Source organism: Platalea leucorodia, assembly GCF_965183815.1.
Source record: "Platalea leucorodia genome assembly, chromosome: 2".
NCBI classification, from domain to species: Eukaryota; Metazoa; Chordata; class Aves; order Pelecaniformes; family Threskiornithidae; genus Platalea; species Platalea leucorodia.
Genome location: NC_138824.1, coordinates 30,970,792 through 30,985,293, shown reverse-complemented (window position 1 = coordinate 30,985,293; position 14,502 = coordinate 30,970,792). Strand labels below are relative to the sequence as shown.

Here is a 14,502-nt window from a genome sequence, read left to right as displayed (position 1 = left end):
AAGTTACTAATGCAAATGGAGTTATGAGTAAAAATCATCAAGCATCAGTTCTGGACCTGTTCTTTTGCAATACTTCAGTTCATCATGTGGGTAAGGAGTATGAGAGTGTCAGTGAGACCTGCCAGCAACACAGCTCAGAAGAACACAGACGCATATATAAAAAGCATCCAAAATGGTTTACCCTGAAGACTAGAAAAAATGGTGCAATGTAATTGAATATAAAGAGCAGTCACACTTTTACAATACAATTCCCCTCACCTACCTTTAGTCATCTAATCTAGACTACTCAAAAAGATTTCTTCTCATTAATGGAGAAAGAGAGACAAATTTTAACATCATCAGTCAGGCTGTAACAGAACCTCACTGGGAACATATTAGTCATTTGTCTTTGAGAATAATGTACTTTATTATGAACAGAAGGGCCACTAGCATGATGTGGATAATAGAGTGCCAATGAGACAACAGAAAACAAAAGGCTGAGAGGCAATAAACTGGTCTTTAGAGCACATCCAAAAGTAGGTACAGGAGGGAAAAGATGCATTTTAGCTAAAGGACAACGTTGGCACAAGAACATATGGGCATAATGTAGCCACTAATGCATTTCAAAAGCAATCAGAAGTTCCAAACCTAACTGCAAGTTAAAAAAAAAAAAAAACTTCTAAAAGTAGTAATGAGATCAAAGCAGAGCTTGAAAAACTTTTGAAAAGAACTAGTTATGAACAGAGCTAGCTGACAGGTCATGTTCACCAATGAAAATATATTGGACTTGATTGATAGCCCAAAATGTCTATCCCAATTCCTCTCTTACGTTAGCAGCACAGACCTTTCACACCTGCTAGACTAATTAAAGTGGACGTATCTGAAAAAGCAATATTCAGATCATACTTTACCTTCTGTAGCAAGAACAACATGAGGGCCACTTCCATAACTCAGACAGGCTATCTTTTTGCCACATAGAGAATCTAACCTCCTTGGTTCAATAGTGCTCTGCATGTCACCTGTTCCCAAACACCCACTGCAGTTCATGCCAAGCACAAAGACCTGTTATAAAAGAATCACAGAATCATAATTTAGGTTGGAATGGAGGACCTCCAAAGGTCAACTAGTTCAACCCCCTGCTCAACAAAGGTCTAAATAGATTAGTCCATGTCCAGCAGAGTCTTGAACACCTCCAAGGAAAAGATCTCACCACTCCTCCAGGATTTAACCACTCATCATATTTTTTTTTTCCTAATACTGAATCAGAATTTTCCATCTTCCAGCTTGTGTCCGTTGCCTCTCACCCTGTCACTATGCACCTCCAAGAAATGTCTAACTCCATCTTCTCTTTATCCTCTGATTGTGGTAGGAAGCCATTAATTTGAATTGAAAACGCTTTAGTAGCAATCAAAATGATCAGGCATTTTTGCATGCAACTTTTTCTAGGTATACTATCATGGTACTGACTTTCAGAATAACTTGATACATAAATGACTAAATATGTCGTGTTCGTACACACTCTTGGACAAATACCTCGTCATTTTCAGTCGCATACAACACTTCATTACCAGCACTGCCAAATACACAGGCTTGACGAATTAACTTGAGCTCTTCTTGGGAACAGAGAGAAAAAATTGGCCATTTTCCAACATCCAGCATCTTCAGGGCTGACAATAATGTTGCCTCCAAGACCTGATATTATAAAAAATTATATTAAATACCTAGACAGAGAGAAATATATACCTTTGCACAGTAAAAAGGATAAATTTAGAGAAACACCACCACATCTTTTCTCAACCACAAACCAGTATTTTAATTCTAGAACAATACTTGGAGGGAAGCCATTAAAATAAACAAACAAACTATAACATGATCGAGAAAGAAAGGATCTATATGCATGGAGAAAAGTATCATATAAGAAGTTAAATGGTGAGGTTGTATTTTCACTATATTCATACAACATAACTGCTAGCTTACAGAATTCACGGTAGAGGATTCTAATATAAAGTGTAAAGTATACATTCAAAACTTGAAAATAATTTGTGTCTTTTCCTCTGGTGCTAACATTACTGTTAAAAGAAGAAACCATAAAAAATCTGCCCAAGAATACACTTATCTTTGAAAAATATACACATTTGTGTGAGAAATTTTTTCCTTTCTCCTTTACCTCTGAAATTTACTTCTGTGTTTCAACAATTATTGAATCTTTGGGAACTTCTCAAGAATATTTGCATTTTATGTAAGTAGACATATAATAAAAGCAAAAAGATAATTGAGCATTTTCCAGCCTAGCCAAGGACAAATGACAAGATTATAGTTAAAGAAAAACAGATCTCGCCACACATTAAAACTAGTCAAGATAATGTCTGAATCTCATGCAACATTTCTACTGCTTTAGTATAGCATAAATCAGAAAAATGTTGCAGTATCAAAATTTAATAGGAAATTTTGCATGGAGCATGCATCAAATTTTCTTTACTGAAATTAAAACAGGCTCTGGATATGAAAGAAAATCAGCATTACTTGCCAGATCAGAAGGTAAGCAAGAACAGATTTTGCCTATCACAGACATTATGTAGTTCACCCCGTAACAGTGAGGACTGCATCATTAGTTTATTTCTAGCAAGTAGCAGACTTAGAAAATGATCTGTTATAGAATATAATTTTTTCTACCTCTGACTGAAACAAAGATGTGAATAAATTCTAGTTTGGAGTCTGAAGCATGTTATGTCAGTCATAAGGATATTGCTTTTTTGATTAGTATCACTTACTATGAAAAAATGTACACGGAAACATAGATAATGTTTGAAACTAAAGAAATAATCCCTAAATTAAATCCTGAATTAAAATTTTTAAACAAAGAGCAGTTAATCACACATTTCTTTATAGTATACTTCTGAGGAAGAGAAAGGAGGGTTGGTCATCTTCTGTAAAGAAAAGCTGTGGTTTTCATCAGAATAGTTCTTTCTCCATCTCCTCACACCAAATAACTGACCAATTTCAGCCAAATTTGCAAGTGAAAGGGAAGTAAGATTCCACTGACACAATCCATTTGGCAGCAGGCAGCTGGACAATCAGACATGTGCGTTACGAAATAAGTCAGCAAGCTAGTAGGTCCAAGCTAGTCCTAGCAAATGCTGTCCTCCATGACACATAGCAGGGTTATAAGAGACAAAGGACATGAATCCATATGGAATCAGGCTTCATTCATCTGCTGTTCACAGAACAATTTGTTTTATGTCAAGTAGTTAGCATTAATTCTCTGAAGGATTTTAGGCACTTTTAAAATGTGATAATGAATACTGAAAGCATCACAGACTAGTCTTCCAATTGCATCAACAAAACTGCATCCCACAAGACTGATGAAGCTTGAGGTTCAAAAGGACAGTCAGGGTGTCCTTCAATTGTACAGATTCCCTTACTGGAATAACATACTGGTTTCTTTAAAATGTGGGTTCTAAATTCCAAGTGCACAGTGGGTCAGAACACATTCATCTTAAATAGAAAAGTTTTTTTCTGTAAACACCTCCTACAAAGCACTCATGTTCTACCCTCGTAATTAACAGGTTAAAAAAACCCAAACTGTAGCACTTCTTAACGCTAAAATAATACACTGAAGGAAAAAAATCCACTATTATAAAAAGCACCCAAGGAAACACTTTTTTTTTTTTTTTTTTTTTTTTCCAAAAGAAATAACAACAAACTTCATCAGACTAAAAAATATCCGTAATCTAAATCCTGCCTCTGGAATTATTGCAATCAACTCAGTAAGAGATATTCTGACATCTTTCAAGATTTTCTCCCCTCCCACACTTCTCCATTATATTTTGCCCCAAAAATACAAAAACCAGCTTGAACTATCAGCCTGCCAATATTTATGTCGCACAAGTGATCAGCCCCTCATTATATTCCACAAAGTCATGAAAGACAGAGTTACACCAGAATCTGAGATTTCATATGGTCCAGCTACCTATCCCAAAGGTGTATCAGATATGCCTCAAGAATTCCTAAAACTTCGACACTTCATTTGACCTCAGCAATCAGTGTGAAAGCCGATTATTCAGTTTTATTTGTCATACAGATCACCTTAAAAGGCATCATCATTAAGCTCAAATTCTGAATGATGTTTCATTAAGTTTTACATGCAGAGCTTTCAAAGAAAATAAATGAGAAAAATGGGAGGAAGTTTTTACTTCAAATTATGCTACAGAAGCTCATTCTAACAAGTTTATGTTGTTGAAACATTAGGCTGGAACATGTAACTTTAGAACTTAATACTAAATTAAACAAGCCTTGTAAGCCAAATGAGCAATTCAACCTAATTAAAATGAATATATTGTTCTTCTAATATTTTGTGGATCACATAAGCAACATTTCTTTCACTAGGATCATTTTCCTACCTATAATTTTGTTTTTTTTCTTTATCTTAAAAGTTACTAGCATGTACTAAGCTACTGCTAAATGGAACCAAGCTTCTTCCTTTTGAGTAGAGCAGTACGGAATTCTCAATACAAATTCACACTCTGACCTTGACACTGACTCCTTGAGAAGGAGGAGATTCATCCTCCATATGGATTTGTGCTTGTGTCCCCCTGCAGAGAGAAAACTGTGGTTAAAATCACCATATCACTGCAGCAATACTTTATGGAACTACACACACTGAACATTAAGCCAGAACCATTTGCTTCTGTAGGGTGAGAAAACAAGAAACACAAAGCTCCATCAATTTTGGTTTTATATTCAACTGTACAGTGATCAGTTAGACAGACTCTGCTCTTCTGTATTCTTACCTAAACAAATAATTCTTGGACAAAACATTTTTTGAAAACAAGTAGTAAAATTAATCAGACTGTGATTGGAAAGGAAGAAGTTTTATTAAACACAATACTCCAATGTCTTTTTATTGCAGTAAAAATAAATTTAGAACCTTGCTGACATAATTTTTCAAGACATTTCTTTCAGCAAAGTACACTGGTTGGAGCTTTTCATTTCTGGTTTAAGCCTTCAATTATTCCAGTTCCATTCTAAAAACCAATGTTAGAAAAACATTTGGGTCTTTTCAGGTTTACTGAGAATTGTTAAAACATTCAGTCTGTTTCACAAAATATTGCCAGCCCTGTAAATGACTTGTATAATTTCTATGACATGCATCATCAATAGAAACAGATTTTCAGATCAGATGTTTCTTCCCAAATAAATATGCACTACTCTACTATCCTTGAATTATTTCCTAACATAAAGCCATACAACTCTTTTACACATCATTTTCTTTGAGGTACACTGGTTCAGGCAATGCTAAACATCTGTTTACTTTTCACTGCAGATTAAATGTCTGTAAAATTCTGACTACAGTCAGAATAACATCCAAGACATCCAATAACAATCAAGAAGTTACCATTTTACTTAGTTACTTTTCAGAGGCATACCACACTTTAAAAGAAGTATCAACTGTAGCTCTATAAAACTACCTAACTTACTACTAAACACGTCTCTTATGTAAGACTTTGTGCTGGAAGACTTAGGCCCAGGACAAAGAATACATGAAATTCATATGATTTAAATATTATAAATGTTAATGATTTAGCAAATATGATTCATTTACTGAATAAAAAAAATTATTTTTATTTACTTGAAACAAATAAAAAAACCAAACAATTGCTGCTGCTCAACTATACTGAATATGTACACTGTTAAGCTTATGCTTTAACAAAACCCATAAATCTACATACACTCAGTGTATTTTATACACCTAGTTTGAGACATTAAATGATAAATTAATGTGTGAAAGTCCAGCTACTTTCTTGTCCACGTTGACTGTAAGCTTAAGGCTCAAACACACAACCAAACTGAAATAACTTGAAGCAAAATCACATTCCCTTTCAAGTAGGAAAGACTGAAGGGCTGATGCAGTTGCCCACACATTAGCACCTACTGCTATTTGAGATGACCTCGAGGATCCCCAACACCAAACGGGGCTGGCAGATGTAATACAGGACCTGTAGGGTATCCGTGCCATGCTGGAGCAGCAGCTAAGAACTAAATGGCACTAGACAGTTATGCAGGTGCAACTGAACAGAGCCCTGAATGGGCACCCATGGCCATTTAGGAAGCTTTACAACTTAATGGATACCGGGTAACTTGTTAAACTCCTGCTGTTAAGTGATTTGTTATTTTGTTGTTTTCTTCAACACACTTACTTGTTCAAACAACAAGAGTGCAGCCAGTTGATTTTGTGTACATTATTTAAACTAGAAACAACTCACCTAATCAAGGCCTTTGGCATGACCACAGCCTGAGCAGGACTGTATTCCTGAGCTGCAATTCTGAAACATTTAATTTCAAGTACGTGAGTAGCCCTACTGTGAAACTGGACATCAAGGCTATCCAATATTTTGCAGCATCAGTTTCCAGCACTCCCTAGCAATGCTGATACGTTACCCACTTCTTGGTCATCCTTAGCCTACACTCAGCCCACAGGGCTGACACGTTCCCCAAGAGAATAACTATTAACTATGAATTTTCTAATTTAAATAAATGCAGAATTCTGTATTTCCTTCCTCAAGCCATTTGATACATAACTGATATTCACGATTCTTCAAGTTCTAATATTTCAATTCAATTGCTTCTATTTAGACAAAAGCATAGTTTGACTTTAAAAGCAGTTTATTTGTAAGTATAAAGAAAGATACATTAGGATGGACCATATCAGTTACCTAACGGAAGGCTCTCCAGCTCACTGCTTTTTCAAAGTCCCACAAACATGCTGACAGTTTTGCCCTAACTTTTCAAGAGCAAAGATCACTTACATGTTCTCACAAGTCAAAAGTTATAACACATTTTATCTTATATATAACTAAGAGAAAATTACCCTGCAACTCCATTCTTCAAGCTGTTCTGCAAACATAGACACCTTGTTTCTGAGCAGCCCTACAGGAATACATGGGATGGCTGAGATTACACCACTTTATTATTTTAATCAAATTCATGTATTCTAATAAAAGCACATACTGATTGCCACATGTCTGCATCTGCAAAGGTGTTCTTTCTAAAAACCTGTAATTGATTTAAGAGTACATATTCACCCTGGGATCCTGAAAATAAAGACAGACAAAAAAATATTATTAAGCCTGTCTAAGAATCATTCTTATCTGTATACCCTTAAAATACTAGTGATGATTCATATTTGCCTACTCGTAGGAATTTTCCCTTCAGAAAAATAACCATTGTATATATAGAGTGAAGCAAACAAAAAAAAGGTATTTTCATCAAAAATTAAAAGATAAAAAACTGTATATTTGAGTACTTCAGGTACAGAAGAAAAACATACCCCAGCTATTCCAGACAAGTTATTGGGGTTGTTCATCTACTAAATCTTACAATACGCGTATAATTGCTAAGAAATCTTACTTTAAAATAGCTACCCACTACATCTTTAAAAAAAAAAAAAAAAGCAACACTTACTTTAGAAAGTAAAAAGGTAATCAAGACATATTTCTCATGTATTAAAACTTTATATACATTTTCACTAGCTGTGTTTCAAAAAAAAAAAATTCTAAAGTGCAGATCTAGAGGACAAAACTTCATTGTTGTAAACATCCATTTCTTGAGGAAGTGCACAGCATTTTAATACAAAAATATTTATACTAAACTTTCACAAATCTCTTATCTGGAATCCAAGTACAATTTAAGAATCTGGACAGCATACTCTGGCAGTCTGAGTCTAGGTCTTGGAATTTGGAAGTTCTGACCCTTGTTCCAGCCCAACCATGACAGGTCTTTGGGTAAGGCACATATGCTTCTGTGGTACAGGTAAGACTGAGTTAAGGAACACAAATACTGGTTCTAATAGACAAGCTCTATTAGCAGTCTAAGACCATTTAATCCTAAATATTTAAAGAGGTTCACTGGCTCGTTTGAATGTAAACATTCTTGTAGATTCTCTGTCTAGGAACTTGGCAAGCAAACAAAAGCTTTCAGAACTCCACTTAGTATTTCCTCCCCACAGACCCTAATTTGAGCATTTATAAATCTCAACTACTGAATCAAAGGTCTGTCTGGAGCTTCTTCCCCAAGGACTCTAACCACAGGCTTAGGAAAGATTAGGAAAATGTCACAGAAAAACGGGTCTTGCTGACACCTTTAGGAAAGGAATCTAACCTTCTCTGATATTCTTGATTTCTCAGCAGTTTCTTGCAGGAGATGACACACCAGTAATATTGTCAGTTATTCCTACTGCACAGGTCACATTCCCTTTCCAGGAAGATATGAGTTTATTTTCAAAATGATCTTCCTTCTTCATGTACGAACAGTGAAATGTCACTACTCCGTCCAGTGCTGACAATAAACTGACAGAACTCCGCTTGTCATTCATTTTTCCATTGATGCAGCATTTTTCGTTACCAAGAAATTGCAGACCTTGAGAAACAGTAAGTGATTGTTTGAAGAACTGCTATCTCCAACCAAAGCATAGTCTTCTCTTGTTGCCTTCTTGCTTCTTGACACCAGACTGTGACTTCTCGGCTCCTGATGCAAGCTCCACTGGCTGCCTACTAATTGCAAGAGCAAATCTACATGCAGTTTAGAGGCTAGATCCAAGAAACTCTGAAAGACTGGAGTATTACAGTCCGAAAGACTGACATCCTTGACCTTGCAAGGTAGGTAACTGCTACAGAAATTTCTAATTGAAATGATCTGAGATAAGACAGCTTTATTTCTCCAGAGAAAAAACTTCGGCCAAAAACATCTTGTCAGACACCACCTCTCTTTTGGCATGACATCCAGTTCCACCTGTCGGCTCCAGGGATGGACCTCCAACACGACCCCACTGAAGTTATCAGAAGTCCAACTACAGGCAGCATGCTGTACTGGAGCTAGATGCTTGAAATCTATTCGCAAAGGCCTTTTTTTCAGTAACATCATCACCCCCGAAAAGAAATTGGTTGCCAAGAACAAAAACAGTGAAGAATAAGATGCAAACACCACACAAAAGAAAACATGGGCACATGAAAAGCAAGGAAGATAGTGGGAATACTGTTCTGTTACCCATGCTCAGCACCATCCTTCAGTACAGGTTCAATACTGCTGTGATAAAGAGCAAATACATCAGGGAAAAATGTTTTGAAAGAAGTGAGAAGACAGGAAAGAAAACAGAGGCCTTGATTTTTCAACTCTCCAATGGTTTAAAAATAAGTGTTAGGGTCTGGTGTGAAATTTCTGCCCTAAGTGACAAAATTGCTTTGAAAAATCATATGTAGATTCCTGGGACACCTTCCCCTCACCCCCCCCCCAAAAAAAAAACACCTTGGTGTCTTGGGCTAGCAAGAAAATTTGACTAATTGATTTTTATAAAATCATCTAGGACTTTTAAAAGTCCTATATGATGGTAAGACACAGTTTATATTTAGTTTCTTTATTTTTCCCATTCCTATTCCAATTATTTTTCTTCCCCTTAGAATTGCCATTTATTATCATCATTGACGTAGAATGGTGTATTGTTTACCTGCGAGCAACAAGAGTGGAAGTCACTGAAAAAATGCATCATTGTCCACCAGAGGGAAAATTTTTAAAGCAGAAGAAAAAAAATCTCAAATTCTTTTCTCATTCTACAAACCCTACAGTCACCCTGAAAAAATAATTTCAAAGCTTTGGCTATCCACCTACTTGACTGAAAAAAAATGAAGATTTGAATAAAGCAACTAACAACTAATATGAAAGAGAAACTATATAACAAAGTAATGAAAGCCAGAAATACAAAGACTAGAAAATAGTAATGAAGTTTATACTAAAATTATGCCTCTAATAAGACTTACTGAAATGTCAAGGTCAGCAGCTAAAAAAGCCTGTTAAGAAGGTGTCAATCAAAAAATATTTTCACTTAAAAATATTTACACTTCTTTCTACAAGTGCAAAAATACCTTTTGAAGGCAATCAAGTGTTTCAGATTATGGAAACAATGCAAAAACTACCTTCAATGCTGAAAAGCATTATAGGAGGATGCTGGAGTCATTTCCACATAATTAGTGGTTTACTTCTGCAGTAAAAAAAAAAAAAAAAAGTAATGAGCATTATCTCCAGACCTTGAAGTGTATTAAAATAATCAAACATTTTGTTAGACAGTCTCTTGGGAACAGGATGTCATTCCTGGATCTAAATCTAATCTAATGTAATCTAATGTAACCTAAATCCAACCTGAGATGCTGAAAAAAAACTTTTGTTTGCATTTTTTAATGCAGCTGATCCAAGATTTTCAGAAAATTAACTTGAAAAGCTCTTTCTCTTTGCTGGATTGTTAGCCAAACTCTAAACACCCTTCAGTTCCTGTAATCTGTACATACACAGAAACATAATAAAATACAACTAATGCAATTGTTAGCTCTTGCTTATTTTAAATGTTATGTAAAATTTAAGTTACCGTATAATTGATCTGGTAGAATTGAAACTTATACTGATTCTTCATTTTGACCTTCCAACATAGGAGTTCAAGGAACCGGCTTTAGGGAAACAAAAGTATTCCAAAGATTTGGTTTTAAAAGAACTTTATTAAAAATATTAACCATGTAACAGAACAAAATAATTCAAAATAATGCAATAAATATGTGAAAGAAACAGCTATGATATTCTTATAAACTTAAAGAATCTCGGTACAGAAAATGTTAAAGCTTTGAGAATTTTAAGAAACGCTAACAGGTCATCAAGCTGCTCAGGATAAACCACGTACAAGTTTCAGATGTTAGGTGGCATTGCACTTGCACGTGGGAGCCTGACTGGACATCGGTTCAACGCCATAGGAACAGCATGTCAGGGAAGAACCCTTCTGTTATTACCTAATCATAAATACTATACTGCATTAACAGAAAAACAGCACACAAATCCTCGCATTTTGTTATGCCCCCTCTAAGTAGATCTGACCTAGCCTGAATTTTTAGCAGTCTGCAGTTACCTGATCCAGCCAAACGCTGAGCCATAGATCAGGTCTAGCTGTTGGATCTTTGACCTCACAGTCCGCTCTAGCTGTTAAAGAGAAATATTCACAGCTTCTACAGGGCTAACCTTTAATCGCTTCCTTAGATGTCCAAGGAAGGTCATTCTAGCCTCATTTAGACTAAAACCTTTAATTTATAAAATATATATTCTAAAACATTCTAACCCTTAATAAAAAAACTAAACAAGCCCCTAAGCACTACTAAACCAAATGTGGCTTTCTTTCCTACATTCCTTGCTTACTTCAGCTTAGCACAGTCTTTCTGCACATAGGAGCCCTGGTCCATGATAAGGCTCCTGCCCACAGCTAAGAGGCCTACATGTTGGGTCACCAAGAGAAGTTTTTTCAAGACGATGTCTAGCACGGTTCCAGCATGAACCTGGCTGTAGCTACGCTTTCCTGTAATATTGGGCACTTGCCAGAGCACTTCCCATGAACCCAGCATGCAATGCCTCGGTGGGTGGGAGGATGGTGCAATCTGTCCCTGACACAAAGTGTGCCTAGGTATACACATCAAACACATATATGTAAGTGCGTATCTAAAAAAAAAAAATTACATAAACACACACACATAACAGGTATTATATATCTGGACCTGAGAACTCTGATAGATTAAACTTTTATAGTTATAGCTGTCTGCATAAAAACACACTGTATGTTATAGAAGAGAGAGATAAAATAGTAAATAGAATGTGTGTATGAAAGAAAAGTTAGCCCACTTCCTCTGTGAGTAAATGACTGTGTAACCGTCCATTTGGGTATTTAACAATCTTCTGATACTGGAACCGACCAACGTTAAGTGGCAAGAGCATTGGATTAAACATAACACATAGAGGTTTCCCAGCTCTTCCTAGAATCATAAAGGTTGGAAAAGACCCTTAAGATCATCGAGTCCAACCGTTAACCTAGCACTGCCAAGTCTACCACTAAACCATGTCCTCGAGCACCACGTCTACCCGTCTTTTAAATACCTCCAGGGATGAGGACTCAACCACTTCCCTGGGCAGCCTGTTCCAATGCCTGACTGCCCTTTCAGTGACTTAAGTTTTTCCTAATATCCAACCTAAACCTCCCCTGACATAACTTGAGGCCATTTCCTCTCATCCTGTCACTTGTTACTTGGGAGAAGAGACCGACCCCCACCTCACTACAACCTCCCTTCAGGTAGTTGTAGAGAGCAATAACGTCTTCCCTCAGCCTCCTCTTCTCCAGACTAAACAATGCCAGCTCCCTCAGCTGCTCCTGGTAAGACTTATTCTCTAGACTCCTCTTAAAAAATAATTAAGAGAGAAAATGTTATTCTTTATGGTACAAGTTTAAACACTGCAGTAGTCTCCTCGAAACTTCAACAGATCATGTGCATCATGATGCCCAGGTTATTACACCTCAACTTTATCACTCAGTGGTCTTACTTGTATTCTTGTTTTTACTCACATGATTAAAGAAGCTTTAAAAAACAATTGCCTATAACTAACTCAGAATTACTTTTGTCAATTCTTACTTTGCGACTGCACTTTATCTCTTATATTTTTCTTTGCTTATCTGTCCTTTTTGTAGTCGTTATTCTAAAATCCTTTTTGAGATGGGTAAAAGTTCTTTTCAACAGACCTTTTCTCATTTTTTGGATATAAATGGCAAGTAGATTCTACCTTTGGCATGAAACAGCTTCATACCTTCTTTGCTTCTAGGACCCCCAGGACTCCAGTGCAGCTAACATCACTAATTAATCCTCTTGATTTTTCAAAGTTTGGCCTTCTAAAATTGAGAATTTCAAACCTGTCTCTGTTTAGTCCTCTATCTTATTTATTTAATCTAATTAAAAATGTGATCCAAGATCAAGAGCTGACTAATAAACCAGCTCTTCTCAGAATTTTTCACACTACATACTGAGAGCAAGTCTAAAGCAATTCAGTGCTTACTTGGTACGCTTGCAGCAGTTGTACGTAAGAAGAACTTGATCGCTATATGTCCTTCCCAAATGATGCTGTTATCTGTATCTAAGAAAGAAATCCACTTGTGACATAATTCCTGATAGTATCTCTCAATAAGCGATATCCATATCCAAATCCAACTCTTGGGGGCTATGGCAGACACCATCAAAAAGCTCTTACAATTTTATTTTCTCAAAGCAATGATACACTTGACTCTTTTTTTATCCTCACCATCTCTTCTTGTTACTTTACGGTCCATCGCATCATTCACATCCACTGTCATCCTGTCACATTTATTTCTCGTACCTGGACAGTATTAGCTCTCCTACCCCGCACTCGGTAGGATCATTATTCCTCCATGTTTCCCTTGCTCCATCTCTGTTTTCACACCCTTCACCAGAGTTCAGCCCAAATGGTTTCTGGTGGTGCACAAACACAACCGTCTATTCATAACCTGGAGTAAAATCCCTTTGCTAATTGTGCCCTCTCTTTTTATCCATCAACATTAGAACTTTCATCTCCACAAGGAAATACAACGCAGTTCTCCCATCTCCCACACATTAACAACCCTTGGTTTCCCAAGTTAGTCTTTCTCTGCGTTAGAACTGTAACCGGCCATCAAGCAAAGCTTGTCCAAGGTCCTGTGAGCTTCACACGTGCTCTGCACACTTGAGGACAGAGCTGTACAAATTTAACCCCTGACAGAAGTTGCAAACCCCCTGTTACCAGCCATTTATAAACCAGGTGCCTGGGAAACATAACCCAGGGGAATGCAACACCGCACCGGCCCAGCACAGGCAGAAGAGGCGAGCGCACCCTTCCCCAGCCCGCCCTCCCCACCTGTGCCCGCGGGCGGGGTGGCGGTACGGCAGCCCGGGGAAGCAAAGCCGCCTCGCCCCCACGCCGCCGAGGTCGGGGCCGAGGCTGGGGCCGAGGCTCGGCCGGGCCGCGGGCCCTGCGCGCCCGCGATGCCTTGCGGCGGCCCGCCCCGCCGCAGGTCACAGCCAACGGCGGCGGCCGCTGGGCGGGAAGCGCCGGGGCGCCCCGCCCGCCCTTCCCGTCCCCTTCCCCGGCCAGCGGCTGGCGCGGGGCGGGAACGTCCGCCAGCGCCCGGCGGAACGGTCTCGCCCGCCGCCCGGCCCGCGGCGGCGGCGGCAGCGGGCGCGGCGCCTCGGCGCTCCTCAGCGGGGAGGCGCGCAGGGCCCTGCCCGCGCGAAGCGAGGGACGGGCAGGCGGCGGCCGTGCCCTTCCTCCGCAGCTTACCTTCCCCGCAAGCGGCGGCGGCGGCTCCTCCTCCCTCCAGTGAGGCAAGGGAAGATGCCGCCGCCTCAACGGTGAGGGGAGGGAGGGGGGAGGAGGGAAGGGGGCTAGCGCCTCCCAGGGATCCTCCTCCTGCAGCAGGAGCGGGGAGAGCGGCGGCCTCTGGCCTCCGGGCCCGGCCCAGGTCCGGCCGTTGGGAAGGCTGCCCCGCGGGGGCTGGCCCGGACTGCAGAGCAGCTTTTTTCCTACCGGAGTGCTTCCCTCCTGCTGAGCTGAGGCGACGAGAGGCCAAGAGAACCCCTTCTGTATCTTCTCTGCCAGGGCCCGTCTCTTCTGATGATACGGCCGCCT

At 38.9% G+C, this 14,502-nt stretch overlaps 1 protein-coding gene across 1 annotated transcript in view; it reads right to left on the bottom strand.

The window, feature by feature from the left end:
* RCBTB2 (RCC1 and BTB domain containing protein 2) overlaps positions 1 to 14,178 on the bottom strand; it is a 34,119-nt gene extending 19,941 nt beyond the window's left edge. Inside the window, exons 1-4 of the mRNA XM_082305145.1 lie at positions 14,155 to 14,178; positions 4,508 to 4,571; positions 1,513 to 1,671; positions 891 to 1,041 (exon numbers count right to left, since the gene is read on the bottom strand). Of these exons, the coding sequence (XP_082161271.1) occupies positions 891 to 1,041; positions 1,513 to 1,671; positions 4,508 to 4,549 (352 nt within the window). The 5' untranslated portion in view covers positions 4,550 to 4,571; positions 14,155 to 14,178. The remainder of the gene's footprint in view (positions 1 to 890; positions 1,042 to 1,512; positions 1,672 to 4,507; positions 4,572 to 14,154) is intronic.
* Positions 14,179 to 14,502: the final 324 nt, after the last annotated feature.